Consider the following 25,273-nt stretch of genomic DNA (forward strand, 5'->3'; position numbering starts at 1 on the left):
TGAAGTTGCTATACAATACGGTAGAAGAAATAATTATAATAAAAGTAGGAAACAAATAAATAATACAAACAAATAATTATAATGTAAGTAGGTAACAAATAAATAATATAAACAAATAATTATAATGTAAATTTGGGTATAGTACAAACAAATAAATAATATATTGTTACCTGATTCGAGTAATTTTCCCCACTTCGAATATTATTACTGGTTTGTGCCAAGGCATCTCTCCACGTACTAAACGATTGGCTAAGTAATTTCCAACGAATGTACATCGATTGTTTGGTTATTTTCCCACCCATTTTCTCAAGATAATTGGTATGAATAAGACTCCACATTTCTCGCAACTGCATCGCATTACCTGTAAGCGAACTATGAGTAATTTCAACCCAGCTAGTACACAACGCAACATGTTCAAGAAGCGACCAATTCGTACCTGCATCAGTTGTCATTTTGTTGAAAAAAATTGGATTGAAACTTTCAGAGAAAGATAGAAATATGATTGAAAGTAGTTGAGAAAATATGAAATTGTGGTGTAAGGTAGATGATAATCAGATAATATTTATAGAAAAGTAAAAACAATTCTTTTTAAAAAAAAATTCAGATTTTTTACAATTTTTTTTTAATTTTTATTCAACTAATTAATCTCTGCTGTTGGATATATAAAAAATTTGAATTCCAACACTCCAGATTGTGCCACGTGTCACAACGGTAACTTTTCTTAATTTTAAAACTATTTTTTCTTTTATTTATTTATTTATAAAACAAATTAATATCAACTGTCGATCTTAGATCGAACGGTTAATATTGAATCATAATTTTTTTTTTTTATTACCGTTGCAAATTGGACGGCCCATTTTAAAGAGCCGTTGAGATCGAACGGACTGTGGGAAGTCACGTGGCTTCCCAATGGTAACTGAGGCAAACTAAACCGCAGGCCCCTGGGGTCTAAAATTTATCGGCTTACGTGCCCCCACGCCCGGGTGAGGCGCACGCGCCTGACAGAAAAAAATTTAAAAATGTGACTGACACCAGGCTGACGTCAACCCTGCATCAGGTCCACCTCGGGCTAGCGGGCTGGCGATTCCTCACAGGCCTCTTGCTCGGGCCAGCTCATTCCCTCGAGCTCCCCACGCTGAAGGGCTTCAGCGAGGCTATCCAACCCTGTTTGGTCCACTGTCCCCCGAGCAATCCACAACGGTGGACTTACTCTTATTCTGTAAGAATTTGATCGTTTGCTCACCAAATAAAAGATAGAAAGTAGGACATAATTAATAATTTAATTGTCTATAGTTTTTACGTAAGCAACTTTGCCGTCCAATTCTCCCACATCAGATGTCGCATAAATATTGGTATGCAAGATTGCGAGGAAATTAAATTTGTAAACTAAATAATATAGAAGTTGACGATTGTATTATTACTTAAGCGTTGATAAATATGTTCATTTCTTATTAATGACACATTATTTAATTTATAAATTTTATATTAAATTTAATCTTCCAAACATTATGCACAAGTGAACCCTGAATCTTTGACTTTAAGGGCATCAATTCCCTTTTTCTCATATATAAATACGGAAAAGGATCATTTTGATGGGAATTTGAGGGATCCTATGATCGTGTTCGTTTATCGTATATTGTGCGGTCAATTTTCGTTAGGTACTACTTAGATTTAATTTTAAATTTTAAATTTTAAATTTCAAATAATTTCTGACTGCACGATGTACAATGAACGAACACGATCATAAGATTCCTGAATCCCAAGAAAAGGATATGGCGAGGAACCTTTTCCTATAAATATAATGGGCAATATCACTAGCTGTGCAGCTTCCTAGAACTTCACTGGCTCTAAATTAAGCTTAGCGGCTGAGAGAGAGACTGCATTTTTATTGCTGCCTTTGTCCCCCCCATCAAACTTATACAGAAACATGGATGCAAAAGTCCTCTCCTCCGGAGTCAGACACTCCAACGTGCCGGAAAGCTATGTCAGACCAGAATCCGACCGCCCTGGCTTGTCCGAAGTGTCTGAATGCCAAAACATTCCAGTCATTGACCTGGCTTCTCCAAACAGAGCCCAAACTGTGCAGCAAATTGGCGATGCTTGCAAAAATTATGGCTTTTTTCAGGTACCCTCCTCCCTTCATCATTAACATCTTATATATGGATCCCCATGTCACTTTAATTATGATATTGCGAAAACTCAACAATCGCATTTTGCACAAACTGAAATGTTTGTGTGTGTATCCGTTTGAGTGTTGATATTTGGGTGAATTTGGTGCTAGGTTATTAATCATGGGGTGTCAACGGAAGGAGTGGAAAAAATGGTAGGGGTGGCCAATGAGTTTTTTAGCCTTCCTGTGGAGGAAAAGTTGAAGTTGTACTCAGATGATCCCTCAAAAACCATGAGACTTTCAACAAGTTTTAATCTGAACAAGGAGAAGGTTCATAACTGGAGAGATTATCTTCGACTCCATTGCTATCCTTTGGACAAGTACGTTCCTGAGTGGCCCTCCAATCCTTCTTCCTTCAAGTACGTCTCTCCCTCTCTAGATCTGTCTCACAACTATTTGTCTCTTTCTTTCTCAGAGATGCATCAGACACCATCTATTCTGTGGGAAAAAGCTATGCTGTCTGCCACATTGTTTTTTATCACATGTATTTCATAGTGTGCTATATATCATATAGGTCTTTAATAAAAAGAGTTTGGCATTAGAAAATAACTAATCTGCAGAGAATTCACGTCATTTTTTCGTTACACACGACGTGTTTATCTACTATTTGGACTCCTAATAAGATGATGTTATTAGTTACGTCTGACACAAGAAATTTTATAATCAGAAAAGTTTAGACCTATTCTTTTTATATTCTAATATTAACGGGAACATTCTTAAATCTTAAGATCTCTTTCTGTACATTGAAAAGTGAAATATTATTAAAGGAACCATATAGATTATGGCTGTTGTAAGTTGTATAGCTTTTAGTTTGTAGGGTTTAACTACTTGGGTACGTGGTTTCTAGGGTTTACTAAACAATGTTCAGTTATTAAAAGTCGTTTTTCTTTACACATAAATATACCATATAACAACTGAGACAACTAATTGGCCTTGATTGGATCTAATAATCTTAATGACAATCACCTCTAAATCTTTTATCTTTGTTTTTTTTCCCCTTTAAAATGCTATGACTCTGCATTGACTTGGCATGTGCCCACATGGCGTTCTTGAAAGTACGATGTTCATCTAAACTGTAGAAAATCGATCCTTCATGAAGAAATTAGCACATAGATTCTCCAGAAACTTTATAAAACGGCTAAAACACACAAATATTTTTATGCAGCTTTGCTAATTAGTAGTTTCCAGTTAACATATGCCGCCATTTGTTCAGAGGGGGTGATGAGGGGGTGCGAAAGGTGCAGTCGCACAAGATCTTAAATTTGAAAGGGCCCCCAAAATTTTTGTTACCTAATATTTATATGTAATAATATTCTATATTTAAAATTGCTTTTGTTATGAAATAATGTTCTATATTCAAAAATTGATTTTGTTAGCACGTTAAAATCTCATCTTACACTTCTTATAAGAGTAATTTTTTTTTCTTTCTAAATACAAAAATTTAGAGTACAATAAGATATTTTGAGTGCCAATAATACACCATAAAAGACGGTATTTTTTCAATATTATTATATAATAATGTTACATATTCAAGTGAAACTTTAAAGTTAGAGTTTTGAAGTTCGTTTTCTTCTTTGGTTGTTTAAGATTGAACTGCTTTTGATTATTTAGTGAATGTTATGTTTGTAGCTCTTTTTACTTATTATTAATGATATTTTTAAACTTGCAATCAATGAGTGCTAAACTTTGTTTTGATTTAAGTAACTGTTTTCTAGTGTCAATACATTGTCGTACATTTTTTAAGACTTATCTTAAGGAGGGGCATTTTTATAAATTTCGCACAGAGCTCCCAAAATCTCAGATACGGCCCTGCATATGTTCATGATTTAATTTTGTTTGATATAGCTAAATTATTATTTAATGTAATTAAATATAAAAAAGAAAGTTAAACATTGTACTAATAACTAATTAGTAGCTTCTTAACATATCGGCTACATCTTCTCAGTAATTTATTAAGAAAAAAGAAAGAAAAAAATTATAGTTTAGTCGGCAGCACTTGCAGCCATTTCTGATTATTGTAGGAGGAAAATGGATGCACGTTAACTTTGTCCGAATCTATGACAGAGTAGGCATTATCTTGTCTAAAGTTTTATTTTTGAACAAAAATCTTGTCCAAAGTTTTGAAGTTCATTGTTACTAATCGGGCTCAATCAACGGCGGTGGCTTATTGTCGGATGATATTCTCACTTGGGTGAATTTTTGCTCACTTTTCTGAAGTTGAGAGTGATGCTCACATAATTGATTGTGGCTAAATTATTTTTAATTTCAAAGTTTATATCATATATCAGTTAAATTAAATTAATCTAAACTCGATAAATAAAGAGGTAAACATCACCTGTATCTTTGAACTAGCAAAATTGTAGCAAAATTAAACTTTTTAATTTGAACTAGAAAATGTGGAAAGTTTCGGGTTCGATGCTTCGAGCCGATGAGTTTACTTGACTGTGCCCACGGGTAAGATGAAATTCTCAATAGTCTTTTTGAATATGTAATAGGTGGATAACTGTAACTTGACACATGTTGGCTTTAAAAAAAAAAAATGATATAGCCGGGCCTACATGTTACTGATTTAAAAATCTTTGCGTACGGGAATCGTGGCTGATTGACGGTGTGACGATATTTTAGGTCAAGAAAGGGGAGATCCCAACGGTCGATGCATTTTGGTTCGGTTTATTGTATAGTGGAGTGGTGATGTATTAGGGGTTAGTTCGTGTTGACGTAGGTACGGATGAGGTGGTTGATGAATGATTGGCTACGTGTAAATACAGTTCCCCGTTCATTTTGATTTAATTTTCTTAACAAGATAATATGATGTATCCAGAGATAATCTAATATGATTCAATTTTATAGAGTGATGCCGTGGCAGTATTGAGCTTTCCAAAAATAGTTATCTCTTTTGATCCTACCACTTGGACCTAGATCCATGCATCCTAATCTTAGGGATCCATCAATTTGAATCATTGAAATTTGATATAACAACTACAAATAGGAGCTCACTTTAAAGGGTAAATTATATTTTACCCCTTCAGGTTTAAGGTTGATTTCAATTCCTTACAACATCTTTAAAACATTTCATTTTCATACCTCACCTACTATTTTATTTTAATATAGTACCTCTGCTACATTTTCCATTAATTGATCTATTAAGAGCTGACGTGACTGCCACATTTGTGCTGACGTGGCTACCACATTTGTGCCATGTGGTAAATTTTTTTTATTCATTTAAAATATTATAATAATTTACCCTATTTATTAAAAAATTAAAAAAATTAAAAAAAAAAAAAAAAACACCTATCTTCTTCCCGAGCCCTTCCCTTTCCCTGCAACCCTAACACCCCACCCCCACCTCCTCCCCAGCAGCCCCCCACCCCACCCCACCCAAAATCCACCCGTCTCCTACCTCATTACCCCCACCCCCTTTCTCCCTTCTCTCATCTGTAACCCCACCCACCATTCTCTCCTCTACAACTTACACCCACCCTCTCTCAGGATTTTAATCTCCTTGCCGCCCTGGTCCATCACGCCACCGATCTGGACCATGGTGGTGGACCTTCCGACCCATTTACCCGACTTCGGGTCGATCAATTTAGCAAGCCTCAGCGATTCCTTGGTCTTCTTCAAGTCACCGTGGAGATCGCCAATTGTGACCAAACGGTCCTGCCGGCGGGGGGGGGGGGGGTAATAGGTTTGTAGCGGTGGGCGCGAGGGTAGGGGATCGTCAGAGCTGTGGCAGGGAGGGCATTCTGGTGATTTTGAGGGGAGGCGGGAATTGAATGATTGGGGGTTTGGGGTAAGAGGAAGAGGCTTCCGCTGACGGAGAAGTCGACGAAGGTATCGATGAAAGAGGATAGGAGATTGGGATTCTGGGTTGTGTTTCGTTGGTGAGAAAATGATAGGTTTTTTTTTTTTTTTTTGACCTTTTCTTTAATTAATTATTTTTAAATGCATAATTTTTTTTTTTGCCATGTCGCATAAATTTGGCAGCCACATTAGCACAAATGTGGATTCCATATTTGACACGTCATCACTTAATGGTTTACTTAACAGATTTTCTAATGGATGTATGAAATTGAAATAAAATAGTAGATGAGGTATGAAAGTGAAATGTTTTAAAGATGTAAGGAATTGAAATCGATCCCAGACCTGAGGGGGTAAAATGTAATTAACCCAAATTTAAACTTATCTAACGTTTATAAATGAGATGGTAAACATCACTTTGGGGTGATGATCTAAAATATTCCCTATTTATTATTATGTTTTTCTTGTAAGTAAACGCTATTAAAATTCAAGGGCGTGTTAGAAAATATAATTTCCTTCGTAAAAACACTTTCACCAAAATAAAATGATTGCATGATTCCGAATACCAAACTTAAAATTGGGCATGTTCAGGCCGAAATTGGGCTTTGATTTGCTTTTTCAATCTTACATTAACCCTTTTGAGCTGCAGGGACACTGTGAGTAGTTACTGCACAGAGGTTCGAGAACTTGGATACAGGTTAGAGGAATTAATATCAGAGAGTTTAGGGCTGGAGAAAGATTACATAAAGAGCGCACTGGGCGAGCAAGGACAGCACATGGCGGTGAACTTTTACCCGCCGTGTCCCCAACCCGAGCTGACTTATGGACTGCCGAGCCACACCGACCCAAATGCCCTAACAATTTTGCTCCAAGACCTTGGAGTTGCTGGCCTTCAAGTTCTCAAAGATGGCAAATGGGTTGCTGTCAATCCCCAGCCTAATGCCTTTGTCATTAACATTGGTGACCAATTACAGGTAACATATAACACAAAAGAATTCTATGTATGCCGTCCTTTTTTTATTTATAAGGTGGAATGTTTTGAAGAAATCTCACTAGCATCAATTTTATTAACTTTAATCCCATCTGTTGAGAGAGTTGATTACTTAGGTAAAAAATTGCGCGCTAGATCTTTGATTTTAGGTTATAAGTATTAGATTGTGTATTCAAACTCGAATTCTATGCAGTCATTGTGAAACCAAAAGTTGTGTATGGACAGAACCTCAAATTGTGCATGTAATTGTGAAATGAAAATTATTGGTTGGTGCAGGCCCTAAGTAATGGTATTTACAAGAGTGTGTGGCATCGAGCCGTTACCAATACTGAGAGAGCAAGGCTCTCAATAGCTTCATTTCTCTGCCCACAAGACGATGCTCTAATAAGCCCAGCAAAAGCTCTCACAGAGGATGGATCTGCAACCATATATAGGGGCTACACTTATACTGAGTATTATAAAAAGTTTTGGGCTCGGGACTTGGAGAAAGACCATTGTTTGGACCTTTTCAAGATCCAGCAGCAGCCCTAGCCTCATCAAATATATATACAGAGGAAGCATTTAAGGGGAGGGATCTCTATTTTTCAAAAAAAAAAATAGGAACACCCTCTTGACTGTTAGATTTGGCTTTAATGAAATTCTGTGGTTGAGATTCTATGGCATGTGATTTAAATGACTCTACAATTGTACGTGGAACATGCATGTGTTAGAGAATCTATAACAATGGGGTCAATTTTGTGCGTGTAACTGTTTACCTTATTTATTATTGCCTATCTGATTATGGCTCCTCATGGCCGGTATGAATGCTTCTGTAATTTGGTTGATTTACTTTCTTGATCATGATACTAGTTTGAATGAACATTCTGAATAATAATTTTACAGGTATGTCATAAAAATAATATAAATGTCATTTTATAATTCCTTTCTTGCTAATTTTCTCTATTTTAGAAGTGTTCTTATGTATGAGCGGTTGTGTGTCGAATTCTATTGACAGGTAAGGTTGAGTGTCTAGAAAATACATGAGGTTCTGATTTTGTGCTTGTGGCAGCACAAACACATGATCTGCCCCTTGTACACCAGATTTCCGTTTTGTTAGACCTCGTTGCAAAAGTATGAATCCACATTTATAACATATAAGCAACATAAAATCCCTTTCTTATTACTTTTTTTTTTGGGGGAACATATGAAAGTCTACTTATGGTGAAAAATCCACATGGGGTCACCATATCAAAAACCAAAGCAATATGGATGCATATGGCAGCATGCCATAGCCAAAGTTATATCAAATTCTTCTTAAGAAATTCAATGACATTGGTCTTGAAAGCGGAGCACATGACGCGGAAGCCTTGGAATCCAGATCCCTTAGCCAAGGCCTCAAACTCCTTGTCCGTCCTCTCTTTTCCGCCGGGTTTGTGAGCTAACATGACCATGTCGACATGGTTAGCTAGCTTGGTAGCAAGGCTGCTGTTTGGAGATACCGGAATAATGATGTCAACAAGAATCACTTTCCCATTGTCGGGGAGCGTACCTACCGTAGCAGTTCAAAAGTTTCAAGCATTGCTCGTCACTCCAATTGTGACATATATACTACAGGATTGCATACAAGATTGCATATTAGTTCCAAATGCATTAAGCAGCTAAGCTTAAGAAATTGTTATTAGCACTACAAAATAGTCGTCGACTCTCATTTGAATAAATAATAACTCACCTTCATGAAAATTGCATCTCCCCTTGGAACACTTACAAACATGTCTCCTCCAACATGCTATACACCTCGATCCAACATTCATAGACCTCATATTGGGAAAAATGATAAATGGTACAAACATGATTTGTTTTTATATAAGCAATATTAGAGGAAGCGGAACTTGAGAGAGATTGAGTGTAAAGGTGAATGCTTTTAGTAACTGTTGACACTAGAAATTACAATGTCTACTTGGTGCACAATGTTGAGTGATTATGAGCTAATTACGTTATTCTTATGAATGTGGGTGTGCCAATTCGCAATTGAACTTGGTCAGGTGAGTAGAATCGATGTGGTGGTAGTGGTGAATGCACTGCTGACTTCTACACGTGAGCGATTTGGGCAGAGGAAGGAACACGTCTCGGCCTTGGATTCTAGAACCTAAAGACAAGTTTACTAGATCACTACGAGGTTATATAACTAGTTTGGCTTTCACTGTGCCAAACAAATGGTAATTAGATAACACCTCATTTTGGTGAGGAGCTAATGAGATGACCTATTTAGGCGAAAGAATTGCAAAAACTCTTCGCCCGCCAAGACTTGAATAGATAACCTACCAACCAACAACAATGTTGTTCACTTATCCGAATTGAATGCTATTGTAATTTGGTTGATTTACTTTCTAGATCATAATACTAGTTTGAATGAACATTCTGAGTAATAATTTTACAGGTATGTCATAAAAATAATATAAATGTCATTTTATAATTCCTTTCTTTCCAATTTTCTCTGTTTTAGAAGTGTTCTTGTGTATGAGCGGTTATGTTGAATTCTGTTGACATGTAAGTTTGAGTGTTGAGAAAATAAATGAGGTCCTGATTTTGTGCTTGTGGCATCACAAACACTTGATCTGCCCGTTGTACACCAGATTTTTGTTGTGTTAGACCTCATTGCATAAGTATGAATCCAAATTATATCATCATATATATTAGCATTGTTCAGAAATAGTTAAAAGGACGGATTTGTCCTTCATTAGCTGCTCATTCTCAGCTTTTTATTGTGAGTTGCACAGTTAAATTACTAATATGCCCCTCATGCACACGTGTTGCTCATCGTGTAAGGGAAGTAGGTTGGAAAAGCAGGGGCTCTTTCATTTGCTTCCTTCTACTGTGATTCCTTTTCACTGCTTTTGGTCCATTTATTTTTTCCCATTTCTTTTGCTTCTCTTCTTTCGTAGCCGTCTGCTCTCTCCTCTCTTCGCCTCTGTTGGTCTCAAAGTGGATAGTTTTGTGGTGAGTTCTTCTAATCATGCACTTACAACTTTTTTATGCAATTGTATGGATTGTGTTCTGTTCAATTTTAGATGTTAGAAGCTTTTAATTTTTGTGGGTTCAATTTTAAATGGGTTGTTGCTTTCGGAGTTTTCGTTTGATGACAGAGATGGGGTTTTTGGGGAGAAACTTTTAATCCGTGAGTTTTTTAGTTAGGTTGTGTTGTGGGTCTTGACAAATGGATTTGTAAATGGATTTTCTGTTGAAATTGTTTCTCTTCTCATTTTTGGGTTTTTTTTTTTTTTTTTTTTTTTTTTTTTTTGTGCCATTGGGTTTTGCATGTGGGTGTATAATCAGGTTTTCTTTTGAATTTCAGGGGATTCAGATTTTTATTTTTCTGGAACTTTTGTCGAAGACATTTGTGCTTAAGGTGGGAAACTTTGGTTGCTCGCTTTTGGGTTTTGTTGTAGAATTAATATATATATAATTTTTTTTTTTTTTTAAGAGTTACATTCGTGGGAATTCATTTGTTCTTTTTTCCTGCATCTGAAAAATGCCACATGATGTGAGTTTATAATTTATATGAATATCAAAATGGGTTTTCTATGCAAATTTTCTTTTTCTGATTTTATAGAACCGAAGAGGATGTTAACAATAACATTATTGTGTGATATGCGATCTAAAGTTCTTTGGTGAGTTATTTGGTTTTCTTGCCACATGGGATTTTAATATATATTTTTTTTCGTGGTTTATGCGTGGTTCTCTGTTGTGTTTTGATTTTTGATTTCAGGAAAAGTTAAGGATACGATCAAACGTTTACTGGTGAATTTCCTATTTTTCTGATTGTGTGTGATTTAATTTTTTTCAAGCTTTGGGTGTACTTTTCTGATCTGCTTTGATTTTGAGTTGCAGCAAAAGTTGTTGCTTGAATTTTCCAGTTTTTATCTGTGGCTTTGCAAGCTCTTTATCAACAAGGTATATAATTTTTATTCTTTTTTCTGATTCTTTTGTTGGATGGAATCGTTTTTTGTTTTTGGTGAGCTTGAGTAAGCATTCCACGCTTGCCTTCTTTTACGTCCAAGGAATTTGCATTTTCATTGTTTGACGTAGGAGACACCATTTTTTTCCTTTGACTTTGTTTCTTCTGAAACTTAATGGTTCTGATTTCAATCCTCTTGCAGAAGATTGAGAAACAGAAAGTTGGAGGACAGGATGATCAAGTATTAACCCATTTTAAAAGAAAAGGTAAACCAAGAAAATCCCAAAGTGATATCCCATGATCTACAACTATTTTCTTATTGATCTAATCATTATTGGAAGCCTACTCGGAGTCTACATCTCTTGGAAGGTAATTCTTTAGTTGTTATTAATTTTTGTGAATTAGTTGATATGGGCTGTGTTTATTTGTGGAGTTAGATACTTATTTATTGAAATTTTTTCTTTATTGTTGATTTTAGGAATTGATTGATAGGTTTGGTTTCTGGATTCTCTTTCTTTGTTGAATTTTTGATGTGGGTTTTGTTTATTGATTGCAGTGTTGTATTAACTTGCGTTTTGTTTATTGATTGCAGAGTTGTATTAATTTGCGTTTGATTGGAAGGGTTGCAGAGATTTGATTCAAATTGGTGGATTTGGGCAAGAAAGAAACCTAAATCTTTTCTTTCGGTTTTAAGAGCTGAATGGACATGCTTTGTTTGAAATAAGCGTTTAGATTTACATAATTTTCTTAACATGCATGCTTCATTGGTAGAATAGAATGGACAGAACATGTACAGTGGCTAGCTTTTAGATCTTCATTTTTGGTTAAATAGTTATTTTCTTATGTATCTTAATGGTACAGGGTCAACTTTAATAATTGTTAATCCCATTGGCTATATTATCTGGTAGAAACACTATCAAATTGTGCATGCAAAGTCTGTTGCTGTAGGAGGTTGGAAAGGCATTCCTGAGCAAAATTGTTTGTATAATTGGGCATATACATGAACCTTTTTTTAATATAGCCTTTTATCAAATGAGCTTTCCTATTTATAATGGCTGCCTTTAGAGTTATATTTGTTTAGTTAGCTATTCTCAGAGCTATGACAGCAATATGCATCAGTTGAGTGGAATTCTGCTCTTCTTGAACATTTCATGCTTTATGGTCTTTGTACTTTGGTTGATAACTCTTCACAACTTTTGTCCTTCTCTTTAGTTTTCTTCAGAGATAGTGTCCGCGTTAGTGTAATTAGAGTTAATCATCTGATACCAACAAGCTAAAATTCTATGTTTGGATTGTTTGGATTGTGTAAGAGTCACTCAGTTCTGTGAATGCTGTATTTACTGGTTTTGTTCTGTGATGATTGGTTGATATCTCTGTTCGTTGCAGTGGCTCTGGTTTCTTTTGTAAATGAGTATATTGTATGTAAAAAAATTTCTAACGTTTTCAATGCAAATTTTAGTAATATTCTATGACACAATCATTCATACAATTTTTAATCCCACAAATTCATAGTACTTGACATTGGCAGGTTCTTGAACTGTTTTCCCATTTCATTTAGTTATACTTCTGATCATCAATTTTGGAGTTGATTTTTTTTATTTAGATGGGTGATTGAAAAAGGAAGTTTTTATATTCAGAATGACTCACAATTTGCTATGAACTAAATGAGTTTTTCTTTATACAGGTCAACATGACTGTGAACATATTAGCAGACTTGTAGTCATTGCATGCATGGAATACAATGAGGTTTCCAATTGAGCATTGGTTTTAGTGACTTCTTAAATTTGGTCATGACTAACCCCTTTTTTCTTAACTCTACTTAAATGGTTTTTGGGGAACTATTGGTTGTTTTAATCTAAACTATTGGTAGTGATCTTTTATTTAATTTATCATATTATTGAAAGAATCGCTTAGTACAATCAGGTTTAAAAAATAACTTAATATCATTACTATTTGGATTGTGTAGTATTGAGTATTAGTTGTTGATTCGCTGTGCATTGTGATCAAATCCTTGATCACGTTCTCCGTTTCAATTTGTTGAGAATATGGATCTTGATTGAATTGATTGTTTTAATCTAGACCATTTGATACAATTTTCAATCCCGCAGCAACGCACGGGCACAAATCTCTGGTATATACTAAAAGAGTAACTTTCGTTTTAATTCCCGTTATGTCCTTTTACACTCAATTCACTGTTACTTCTATAATGTATATCCGATTTTACCGTAGCCTATTTTGCTGTTATTTCAATTTTGCCAGTTTGTTTTGCTGTCAAACGGAGAGCAAAATGGGACGCTTGGGTTTTTGCTGCTTCTTCTCTTTCTCTCCTCGACTCATTGTTCATCCTTTCCACCGCTTCAATCTTGCTCTCATGGTTTTATTCCCTTTTAATTTTCTTCTCTAGCGGTTTTGTTGCCTCCTTTCCACCGCTTCAATCTTTCTCCAACTGGCTGCAGACTCCATCAAACCCTAGAACGAGAAATCTTAAATCCACAACCCCAAACGAAGGTAGATTAATTGAAGAAAGATTGCTCCATCAGAGCGGGCAAGATGGCTGGATGAGTATGATCCATTTAACTTGGTCAGAAGGCACTGCCGTGAGAAACACCTGTTTGTGGATGAGATAGTCTACGAAAAGAGTAAGGAGGGCAACCCAGAAGGATGAATTAGAGTTAAATTGTACTAAAGTAGGTTACCCTCTTCATCTCCTCAAATAAATTTGATTATCTATCAATTTCCTTGAAATTATTTTTGGTTTCAAATTTATATCGATTGCTAGGGTTTTGGAAGGGTGTATGGATTTGGTTAATTTTCATATTATTTTGGGAGTTTGCCCACTTGAGTGAGGTAGAGCTTTTGTAGACAGATTTTGGCTTCAGGCCAAAGTGTTGGCTAATCCGAATTGTTGAAGAGGATTTGGGGATTGATATCTGAAAGGGATAAATCTCTTCATTTTCCATCGCTCTCAACCTCAGACTGCAGAAGGAGCTCAAGTTCCTCCTCATCGACCCTCCACCTACCTCGATTGTTGCAAGCAAAGACTGTAACAAAAATCACAGACGCAGAATACGAAGAGAGAGAGCGAAAGCATGTCTAAACGTCAGGACGACCTCGATCTCCTTCTTTCTTTTCAAGACGGGGTTTTGGAAACCCCTCTTGGTTCTCCTTTCCATTCGCCAGGTATATATAAACCTCCCTAATTATTTGGGTTCCTCATTTTCTCCATCAATCTTGAAAAATCGACATGGGTATCTCTCAAGTCGAAAAGTTGATGGGTATCTCCCAAATCGTTGAAATGTTTGTTTAATGGGTATCTCTCAATTTCAGACTCACCGGGATAGTTTAGTTCTTGAGTTCATGACTTTCCACATGATTTAGATATCTTCTAATTTCATTGGTTTTGAATTAAATATACTTTCTTAAGTATATTTAAGTTACATGTTGCTAATCCAGTTAATTTTTTATGCTCTATTTGCCTTCTCTATAACAGGTCTTGGAAATTGATAAAGAACAAATGGTTGATTTACTGAGAAAAATAATAAATGAACAAAAACTAAAGGTATGAACCTCAGAGTGTTGTTTTTGGTAATTAGTTCTTGAATAATCTGTAGTAACAATCTTAGTTGTTGAGTTGCATGTTTGGTATTCAATCCACCATTTAAATGGGAAAGAGGAAGTTCCCCATCACATGGTTAAAGCCGTAGAGGTAAATGATTCTTTTTTCTTGGATCAAGTTTTTGGTACTTTACCTTATGTCTAATGGCTTTTGTTGCTGTTTGTTTGTGTTAACTAATATTTTTGAATCACTGGTGGTGTTTTTATGTTCTTTTGGAAAGAGAATGTTATTTCATCCTGTGTTTTTTTCTCAAATAAATCCATGCTTTGTTAATTGTTAGCTTTTCTTTGCTCACTAAAATAAGCCACCTTAATTAATTAAGGTCTCTTGCTGCTGTTTTTGTGATAATATTACTTTCTATATTTCATCTTCTTTTTTTTCATTACACTTTGACTTCATGTTACTTTTAACAATTGGTCCTTACTTGACTGAGCCATAGTAAATTGTCCATAATTCAACCAATATACACTCGATTTTTATGATTACTCAAATGTAATGTGTGATTAATTTTATTGAATTGTTTTTATTTAATTTAATCTGTAATTTTTTTAAAAAATATGCAGGGGGAGTTGAAAGTCAAGATTGTATCTCAATATGATCGTTTGATTTCAAATGCTGATTGTCTTTCTCTTTTCCTCTTCCTTTTGTTTATAAAGAATCAAACTGTTTCAGTTGCTAACAGTGTGGATCAAGTTGTGGTAAAAAGGTCCTCTGCTTATATGATGATTTAATATATGAACAATTTAGATCTTCCGTTAATTGACATTTCAATTGAATTTTACTTTCATATAATTTGCTTCACATAATGTAAAAACTATTTTAATGGTTTCAATAGGATGATATACAACAACTATTTTCATTTTCTCGACTTTTTTTTTTTTTGGCAACTCATGAAATACTTTTCTCGAGCCTTGGACCAATAAGAAAGTGAAACACAGAAGTTCTATATTACGTGTTAGTTTTAATCCAATAGTAAAAATCTTTTTTTTTATTTTTATTTCCAGGAAATAAACTTTATTAAGATAAAGAGGACTGAACAATAACATGAAAAGCTGAGAATGAACAGTTGAATACCGAGTTGATTCCACTGCTACCACCCAACAAATCCAAGTGCTGAAATTTCAATTATTGTTCTTTGGGGAGGTAAAGCTGCTATCTTTCTGTACAATATGTTGGATTTTTGTTTTGTGGTTTTTTTTTTCCTCTTTTTGTTGGAAATATTGGTATTTCTGTTAGCTTGACTTTTGTTCTAGTCGTAGTAATTTCCGTACAAGTTTATATTTTTGTGTGGAATTGGTGCAACTTTTGGTGTTTGTGTGGTGTTATTTTGATTGGTTGTTGGCTGAAACTTGGTTCCTTTGATTTTGTTAGGGTGAAATTGTTTCCCTCTCTTTGCTTGATAAAATCATGTGTTTTGAATTATGGTGCTTAATTTGGTTCTTATCTATGACTGTTGGTGATATAACATTATAGGCTTTAGGTAGTAGGTTATGTATTCTTATAGATAACCGAGTACATCCTAATAGCTGCATCCCTTGGTTTGTGATTTTGTTGCTCGATTACTGAGGTTTATTTTTCAGTGCTCTCTGCTTGGTTCTCACATTTGAGTCATCTCACCAAATCATTATATGGATTTCCGCTTGAAATTTTAGCTTTGGAATAGGTAGGTGGCGATCTCTGCTTGCCTTTGTCGATTGAGTCACATCACCTAATCATTGAAGACTTCTTTTCCTTTGATCGGAAAAATCATTGGAGAGTAGTATTTCCTATTGAAATTAACTTTGGAATGTAGTGCTGCTTTGCATTTGTAATAGGTGAAAACTGACGAGTGCCAAGTATGATTGTGTAAACTTGGATAAGTTTTAGAGTTTTGTCATACCACATATCGAATGAGCGGTATGTGCCATCGAATTTATTATGTTAAAAGCTTAAAATTTTCCATTCCAGCCTAATTGAATTTTCTTCTATTTCGAATTCGATATACATGCATTAAGGCCACTCCAATTTCATGTGTTTCATCTAAATTATGATTATTATTACGACTTTCTACATGATTTAGTTATCTTCTAATTTCTTGCTTTTAAATTTAATATACTTTAACTAAATTTAAGTTACGTGTTGGTAGCTCCATTGACATTTATACTCCATTTGCCTTCTCCATAACAGGCCTTGGACATTGGTAAAGAACAAATGGTTGATTTGCTGAGGAAGTATGAATCACTAGAACTAAAGACATGAGCCTCAGAGCGTTGTAATATATTGTACAAACATGTATCTTTTGTTTTTTATTGATCATAAAGATGTAAATATGTTTTGATATAGAAGTAAATATGTTCCAATATATTTTATACGTTTAACATGGTTTTAGACCCGTGGCATCGCTCGGGCTAAGTTGCTTGTTTATAACATATAAGCAACATAAAATCCTTTTCTTACTACTTTTTGTGGAATACATGAAAGTCTACTTGTGGTCACTATATCAAAAACCAAAGAAATATGGATGCATATGGCAGCATACCATAGCCAAGGTTATATCAAATTCTTCTTAAGAAATTCAATGACATTGCCGTCGAAAGCGGAGCACATGACGCGGAAGCCTTGGAATCCAGATCCCTTAGCCAAGACCTCAAACTCATCCTCCGTCCTCTCTTTTCCGCCGGGGTTGTTAGCTAACATGATCACGTCGACATGGTTAGCTAACTTGGTGGCAAGGCTGCTGTCTGGAGATACCGGAATAATGATCTCAACAAGAATCACCTTCCCATTGTCGGGGAGCGCAGCGTAGCAGTTCTTCAAAAGTTTCAAGCAATGCTCGTCACTCCAATCGTGACATATATGCTATAAGATTGCATACATGATATGATATGGTATTAGTTCCAAATATATTAAGCAACTAAGCTTAAAAAATTGATATTAGCATTACAAAATAGTCATTGACTCTCTTTTGGATAAATAATAACTCACCTTCATGACAATTGCATCTCCCTTTGGAACACTTACAAACATGTCTCCTCCAACATGCTCCACACCTATATCCAACATTCATAGACCTCATATTCGTTAGCAAAAATGATAAATAGTACAAACATGATTTGTTTTTATATAAGCAAATATTAGAGGAAGAGAAATCGTACTTCAGAGAGATCAAGTGTAAAGGTGAATGCTTTTAAGTAACTGTTGACACTAGAAATTACAATGTCTATTTGGTGCGCATGCTGAATGATTATGAGTTAACTTAAGAATAATGAATGTGGGTGTGCCAATTCACAACCGAACTTGGTCAGGCAAGTATAATTGATGTGGTGGTAGTGGGGAATGCACTACTGAGTTCTACACCTGAGCGATTTGGGCAGAAGAAGGAACACATCTCGGCCTTGGGTTCTAGAACCTGAAGACAAGTTTACTAGATCACTGCGAGGTTCAATAACTGGTTCGACTTTCACTATGCCGAACAAATGGTAATTAGGTAACACCTCATTTTAATGAGGAACTATTGAGATGACCTATTTAGGCGAAAGAATTGCAAACTCTTTATTCGCCAAGACTTGAATAAATAACCTACCAACGAACAACAATGTTGTTCACTTATCCAAACTGAACGTGCTCCTAAATTGTCTGGTTCTGCTGCTCCACTAGGTTAGGACAGTTGGTGTTCTTCTTAGGGGTGTGAGAAGGGTTTCGCGTAGAGCGAGGGTTTTCGTTTAAAGTGTTTAAGTTGTTTGTTGAGTTGAAGGGGCTTTTAATGTTGAAGAGCCTCTTCTATTTATACGCGAAGCTTTCTGGATAAACAAGTATGCCGAGGCAGAGTCCTAATGGGATTGTGTTTGCTCAATATTTGCTTGAATATTCCCTTTATGCCTTCTTAGCCAAAAGTTCGTCTCTATTTAGTCTCGGCCTCTCTCACTCTCATCAGAACTCTAAACCTAGTCCCATGGAGATTCATTCATCTTTATATGGTCGCGTAGGCATTCGGATCCTTGGAATAATTCATATTTATCCATAGTTTATACTGATCTTTGCAATTTCAGTTTGTGCAGGACTCGACCAAGTCACCCCTATACTTAAACTTTTCATAGTCCTACCTCCAAGAGGACTCGGTCGAACTGATCCTACTCATGGCCTAAAATCCCACTAACTTGAAAGATTTTACTAGGTTGAGAACCATGGTCCTTGGGTCAACTCATCTCAGCTCAAGTTGTTATTCAGGCCCAAACAGTAACTAACAACGAACATGATCATAAATGAAGAACATACCAGGATATTGGGGAGCATCTTTGATGACATGAGGCAAGTCGAAGTTAATGCCCTTAATTGAGGGGTACTTAGAGACAATCATGTGAATAACACTGCCGATACCACCACCGACATCAACGACGGATGTGAGGCCCTCAAAGCCCTTGTAGGTCTCAAGAAGTTTCTTCATGGCAATGCTAGAGTGGTTAGCCATTGCCCTGTTAAAAACCTTGTTGAATCTAAGGTCAGTGCCATGGTACTCAAAAGTAGTCATTCCATAGGCCTTGTTGAATGCAATTCCTCCTTCAAGAACAACATCTTTCAGGTGGTACCTGCACAAGCCCAAAACAAGCATACATGTCACGAATACTGATCTCTTAAGGTCCTTATTTTGAGGACCTGTGCGGTTTTGTTTTCATATAAACTTTCAAATTAATCTTATGGGTAGGTTAAACTATCAACTTAAATAATTCCTATTACACCGAAACAAAATAATTCTGCAAACTGATTAAATTAAAAAAATTTCTCGAGTGAAACCTTCCATTTTCTTTTCCAACCGTCTCTCTCCCCCACATCCCCTTCATTTCTCTCATCTCTCAATCGTTCACTCCCCTTCTCTCCTCATGAGTTTTTATTTTTTATTTTTTTTTCTTTTCACATATGAAAAAGGAGAATGACCTGTTTCAAAATTTTCACCACTGTCGAAAAATATAAAAAAAGGGTTCACACGTTCAAGAAGAAGGGAAACCCAATTTTGAGGTTTTGTAACTAACTTAGTTTGGATATTATTGATAAAAGGTAGAATTGAATTGATGTAAACAATCATTAGGGTTTATACAATTGGATTGACTTTTAGATATTTGATGAAAGATTAGAGGAAATTGGATGTGAAAAGTTATTATGTTTTATGTAATTGGATTTGCTTTGTTTAGAGACTAGGTTTTGCAGATGAAGGGGATTCAACATGACATGAAATTTATTTTATTTTTGTTTTATCAATTAGTATTTTGTTTTCATGTAACATAAAGTACTTTGTTTTATCCACTCCCCTGGACAATGTGGGATGTTACAATCCACCCCCTTAGGAGCTCCGCATTGCGCACATGGCTACGTCACCATTACGTAACGGCTAGTATGCCTCGATTTAGGTCGGGGTGTGTCAATGTCCGTCCCTAACCACTAAATCGGCCAAAAGTAATATGAACAAAGAAGAACACGATAGGGTGTTTGAAAAAAAAAAAAAAAAAAAAAAACAAAAGAAGAACACACTAGGAAAAATAGAAACCAATCACATATTCAAGCCACAATTCGCAGTTAGTAACATTTTTATGATTTTATTCTAATCAACCTATTTAAAACCCATTAATTAATGCTTGTTAACGATCAAATTAAGATGATAAACTAAGAAGAATAATGGTAATTACCAGCTCTCAACAAAGACCTTGTCCTGAGTCAGGAGTAAGAGAGGAGCAATGGACACACCATCCTCATTCTTTGTCAATAACTTGCAGACGGGGCCGAGGCCGTACAGCCGCTCTACTTTGCCATCGGGAAGCTTGCGGAGGGAGTAAGTGAGGATGGAGTAGCTGGCCAGGAGGCGCAGCATGCGGTCCAGGATGACGGGGGCGTCAGGGTTCTTGGTCGGCAGCTGCGAAGCTAAGTCCGCCGGAGAAACGAAAGCGCCAGGCCCGGCTTTCGCCATGATCTCGAGGAGGTCGAGCTCGAGGGCTGCCTTGAGCACCATGGGGGGAACGGAGGCGCTGGCTAGCTGCATGGCGAAGAGGTTGGTTTCTTCGTCGGAGACTTGGGTTGGAGTCATCTGAGTCTCTCCGGTCGAACCCATTTGTTGGATTTGGTGTTGGTGGAGAGAGAGAGAGAGAGAGAGAGAGAGAGAGAGAGAGAGAGAGAGAGAGGATGGGAGAAGGACTGAGAATGGAAGAGATGGATATACTAATGGGTGTACTAACTGGCAATATATAGGGATTTGTTTGCTTACCCACCACCATTGTGGCGGTCCCAATGTTTTGTAACGTTGTCATGAAAATTAATTTTAAATTGTCGAGAGTTCACAAGAGTTTTAGAGCTGGTTTGGTATTAATATGCTTTACAAAAAAATTGATTCTGCTGTACTGTGAGAATAAGCAGCTATGAAATAAAACAGCAGAGTGTTTGGTAAACTTTTTTGTAAAAATGCTTTTGGAGAAAAAAAAGGTAGTATGATAGTGTTTGGTAAACTTTTATATAAAATAGCTGTAATTGTGTGAAATGATAAAAAATGGTACAATACTATATTATTATTATGATATTTTATTTAATATTACTATTTTTATGTGAGGATTTTGTGTGGCCGTGGGGCCCACACCCCATTTCCCTTATCCCTGTGTCTCCCTTTCCCTCCCCCAATTCTATTTTCCTCTCCTTGCACCGAGTTTGATACTCAAAGCATCCCAAAAGGAGATGTCAAATTGTCCAAATTAGCAATAATGGTAACAAAAGAAAATATTAATGTTTTTCAATCGAGGAGCCAAATCTGATGTGGCATGACGTGGATTGACATCTCTCCCTCTTGCTGCCAAATTTGACAGCACCTTCAATTTTTTTTAATTAATTGTTAAATGTTTTTTATTAATTTTTTATTGGTTTAAAGCATTATCCTTTTGTTTCTTTTCATTCCCAATGCAATGAAAATACATATGAATTATTATTTTATGTTTAAAATTTGACATATCGGTTGGACAGTAAAAGTTTAAAAGATGCCAAAGTGCCATATGTAACATCCCACATCACCAAGAGGAGTGATCCTTATATGTATATTCCCATCCCTACCTAGCACGAGGCCTTTTGGGAGCTCACTGGCTTCGGGTTCCGTAGGAACTCCGAAGTTAAGCGAGAAGGGGGCTAGAGCAATCCCATGATGGGTGACCCATTGAGAAGTTGCTCGTGAGTTCCCAAAAACAAAACCATGAGGGAATGGTAAGCCCAAAGCGGACAATATCGTGCTACGGTGGTGGAGCGGGCTCGGGAAGTGATTCGCCCCGGGCTGCGATGTGACAATTGGTATCAGAGCCTAACCCTGGCCGCGTGTGTGCCGACGAGGATGTCGGGCCCCTAAGGGGGTGAATTGTTACATCCCACATCACCTAGGGGAGTGATCCTTATATGTATATTCCCATCCCTACCTAGCACGAGGCCTTTTGGGAGCTCACTGGCTTCGGGTTCCGTAGGAACTCCGAAGTTAAGCGAGAAGGGGGCTACCATAGCAGTGGATCCACCACCACACAGCTTCAATTCCAGATGCCAAAGTGTCGTTTAAGGGTCAGTTGTAGCACCGAATGGGTTTTAGATCCGATGTTTGCCAACAACAACCTATTCTTCAACAACTCTGGCTTCAAACCCATCTTGGCACAAAATCATCTCGAACCATGTAACTTGAAGCCAGTTATCGTTGATGGACGATCTGCAAGCGAGGAAAACCCAGATGCCCACACCACACCATAGAAGGCAAGAATCAGGACAAAATTAGTCCTTTTCCTTCTGCCCATTTCCCCCATCTCTCAGATTTCCTACTCCCCAAACACCAAAACAAACCCACCTCTTGGATCTCATCATCCCTCGCTTCTCTACATATCCGGTGAAATAAGAATATCAACTATGAAGATTTGATCTTCAACCCAACAAGAAGGAGAAATGGAGGAGGTTATTTTTGAGATTGTGAAAGTTTCATTAAATTCTACTGTTCACCCGCCTCTTGAAAAAAAAAAGTTGGTTTTGAAAAGCAGCATTTTGACACTTTTCAACTTAAAATGACAGTGACTTTGAAAATAAGCAGAGTTACCAAACACAAATTTTACCCTAGCTTTTTTTCATCCCAGCTTTTTTTTTTAATCACCTCAATGCCAAACCAGGCCTTAATAGAGGGTGTACTTAAAAAAATTATTTATTGAATTATTTATCCTTTATGAATGTTTATTTCCTAAATAGGATTCTTTGAACGGCAAGTATTTTATTTTTTTGTATATGTTTGTAATCATTGACAATTATAACTATGTGGATGCGTGCTTCCTCAAGATGAGACAAACAAAAATTATAACTTGTTACAATATGAAGTTTATTCCATTACATACCTGAAATATTATTTATTAACTTATTTATCCTTAATGAATACCGCTATTCTGAGGTTCGAATCTTTCAGTTCAAGAACATAACTGACCCACGATCATTTTATTATGTAATTCCTAAATAGAATTTTTTGGGCCCCAATTATTTTATATTTTTGCATATTTTTGTATTCATTGACAATTATTTACAACTATATAGAGACGTCTTTCCTTAAGATGGGACCAAGAAAAATTATAACTTAATACAATATAGAGAACTGGTTATACATGGGACATGAATTTTTTATGACTTTAAAGAGATTATTCACCATTATAGAGTATTGCTTTCAAAAAAATTACTGTATATATCATGAAAGAGAACGATACTATAACCTTACATATCCATTCCCCATAAACCTGTTAAGGGTATGGACATCTTTGTATTTTGTTTTGTTAGAAGCTTCGGCCACCAAATTACAAACGATAATGGTGGATGAAGGATTCCAGCACATAGTTGTCTGGGAGAATGCACGTTACTCAAAATAGTTAAATTTAAAACCCTTTGATGCAATCTCCATCTTTCATGTCAAGAGAACAAATACATATTATAGTAGTGATAATAATGTATTTAGTGGAACATTCAACATCTATCTATTATATATATATAGCGAATAGGGCAATGAATACTCTCGATTTGGTGTCTCGGCTTCGACAAAAATATAGGGACAAAATTGCCTCTCAACTAAACAAATCCAAAATCAGCCCAATATAATATATCAAATAATGCATGAGTAATTTGGTCATCATAAAATAAAATATAAATATAAATATAAATGGGAAGAGAGAAAAGAATAAAAATTGGAAGGATGAGTGAAAGTTGATGGTGTTCACGTGAAGGGGAAAGAAAAATATAATAAAAAATAAAAAAAAATCATGAATGTTGTGTTCAAAACATCTTAAGAGGCGCGTAGTGCCGGTGATAAATTAGTATAGTTTTATTTATTTATTTAAATAGGCAATAGTGGAGCCATGAATTATTTAATGGGTGGGCTAAACTAAAATTATTACTACGAGATCAAATGGTTAAATTTTTTTGTAACTTACATAAAGCTACACAATAGCAAGCCTGAAAGCTATAATTTAAAGTAAGAAATTTAACTATGAATAAAGCAAGTTTCAACTAAATTTAACGAAGAAAACATTTGACGTTAAAACTTATAGTAGAAAGAAACATACATCATCAATCTTGTCACAACAACTTAACAAATAAAAGAAAAAGTACCTATTCAAGTTGTGCCATTCGATCCTTAATGGAATTGAAATCCTTTGTTATTTCTTCTGAATCAAGCTTTTTGGCAAGCTCTTTTTCAATGTACACAATCATTGAATCTGCTAGAAATTCACTCTCCATCTCCATCTATCAGAAAAAAAATATTAAACTTGAAATTGAATTTTTAAAGTACGAACTCTTAAAATTAAAGTAATAAACAAAGAAAATCATCAAGACATAAGAACAAAGTGATAAAAAACTTACCTATTGATGAGAAAAATCAATAAACTTTCTCACTTGTATGTTTGGTTTCTGTGAACTGCAGACGAGACGAGACGAAGACTTTCTGAAAAGTGAAAAAGGGTCACTGTTGTACCCTAAAAGTTGAAAAAAAAAAAAAAAAAAAAACTACTCCTAGGAAACCTACAATAATAAAATATTAAGTCTACTCTTTAAAAGCGGATGAATACTCCCAAGAAACCTAAACTAGTCACTATAGATTACTCCCTAGAAACTAATCAAATAAAAAGATTTATTGGGACGTGTGTGTCAATGTGTACGATTTGAAATATAATAACAATAAATTTTGATATTGATTAAAGTAAATAATTTATTTAATATTTATTAACTCTTACTTTTTCTAAAAGTAATCCTATTTTTCAGAACTTTTACTTATTGGATGTGCTATAACAATTAAAAATAATAAAATAGTCTAAATTATCAAATCTTTAACCTTAAACAAATAAAACTCTCCCTATGCTAGAGCCCACCCCAGCCTTGTTATTGCCTCCACCATTGTAAATAAGCTAGCAATAATGTGATTCAATCAAATGTTCATGAAATATTATTTTCTCTATTTTTAAATACGTTCACAACATCTTAAGAGATGTGTAATGCCGGTTATAAAAATGTCTTTCTCACGTGGATAATAATGTGATTAGATTAGTTGTCAAATGATTTATTATTTTTTTTAACAAACGATATTATATATACTAAAGGGAAGGGGAGTGGGCTTAGCCTCACAATGGGCTAGCAATAATGTGATTCAATCAGTTGTTTATTAATATTAAATTAGTTGTTAAATGATTGTTTATTTATTTATTTTTTATTTTTTTTAACAAACAATATTATTACACTAATGGGGAGGGGGTGTGTTGAGCCTCA

The 25,273-nt window shown here is 35.6% G+C and overlaps 2 protein-coding genes and 1 long non-coding RNA gene across 19 annotated transcripts; 2 read left to right on the top strand and 1 right to left on the bottom strand.

Moving 5' to 3' along the window:
* Window positions 1-1,807: 1,807 nt before the first annotated feature.
* Window positions 1,808-7,706, top strand: LOC103951573 (protein DOWNY MILDEW RESISTANCE 6). The gene is made up of 4 exons (XM_009362998.3): window positions 1,808-2,125; window positions 2,282-2,529; window positions 6,618-6,942; window positions 7,236-7,706. The coding sequence occupies exons 1-4, from the start codon at window positions 1,928-1,930 to the stop codon at window positions 7,488-7,490; spliced, it is 1,026 nt and encodes a 341-aa protein (XP_009361273.2). The 5' UTR covers window positions 1,808-1,927; the 3' UTR covers window positions 7,491-7,706.
* Window positions 7,707-9,799: 2,093 nt separating this feature from the next.
* Window positions 9,800-16,859, top strand: LOC103938275. 17 transcript variants are annotated; one of them, XR_007251238.1, is made up of 11 exons: window positions 9,836-9,935; window positions 10,291-10,344; window positions 10,549-10,606; window positions 10,705-10,736; window positions 10,821-10,889; window positions 11,096-11,262; window positions 11,486-14,073; window positions 14,384-14,599; window positions 15,073-15,215; window positions 15,514-15,652; window positions 16,676-16,859. It is a non-coding gene; the product is annotated as an uncharacterized LOC103938275 (long non-coding RNA). The 17 variants fall into 17 exon arrangements; XR_007251236.1 differs by having other exon boundaries at window positions 9,837-9,935; window positions 10,827-10,889; XR_007251229.1 differs by having other exon boundaries at window positions 9,800-9,935; window positions 10,549-10,736; window positions 10,827-10,889.
* LOC103951578 (caffeic acid 3-O-methyltransferase-like) lies at window positions 16,657-20,667 on the bottom strand. Its single transcript, XM_009362999.3, has 4 exons — window positions 20,167-20,667; window positions 18,764-19,074; window positions 17,474-17,538; window positions 16,657-17,347 (listed from the first exon to the last, which is right to left on the bottom strand). Exons 1-4 carry the CDS (start codon window positions 20,583-20,585, stop codon window positions 17,039-17,041), a joined length of 1,104 nt encoding a protein of 367 aa, XP_009361274.2. The 5' UTR covers window positions 20,586-20,667; the 3' UTR covers window positions 16,657-17,038.
* Window positions 20,668-25,273: the final 4,606 nt, after the last annotated feature.

The sequence above is a fragment of a genome, unplaced genomic scaffold (genome assembly GCF_019419815.1).
Source record: "Pyrus x bretschneideri cultivar Hongxiangsu unplaced genomic scaffold, Pyrus_bretschneideri_v1 Contig4, whole genome shotgun sequence".
Taxonomy (NCBI): Eukaryota; Viridiplantae; Streptophyta; class Magnoliopsida; order Rosales; family Rosaceae; genus Pyrus; species Pyrus x bretschneideri.

Bases quoted from the DNA above. Each gene is read 5' to 3' on its own strand.
- LOC103951573 (XM_009362998.3), top strand. From the start codon at position 1,928: ATGGATGCAAAAGTCCTCTCCTCCGGAGTCAGACACTCCAACGTGCCG. The intron at 2,126-2,281 runs GTACCCTCCTCC...ATTTGGTGCTAG, and splicing joins AAAATTATGGCTTTTTTCAG to GTTATTAATCATGGGGTGTC. The intron at 6,943-7,235 runs GTAACATATAAC...TGGTTGGTGCAG, and splicing joins ACATTGGTGACCAATTACAG to GCCCTAAGTAATGGTATTTA.
- LOC103951578 (XM_009362999.3), bottom strand. From the start codon at position 20,585: ATGGGTTCGACCGGAGAGACTCAGATGACTCCAACCCAAGTCTCCGAC. The intron at 19,075-20,166 runs GTAATTACCATT...GGGCTTGTGCAG, and splicing joins AAGGTCTTTGTTGAGAGCTG to GTACCACCTGAAAGATGTTG. The intron at 17,348-17,473 runs GTGAGTTATTAT...GCAATCTTATAG, and splicing joins GAGATGCAATTGTCATGAAG to CATATATGTCACGATTGGAG.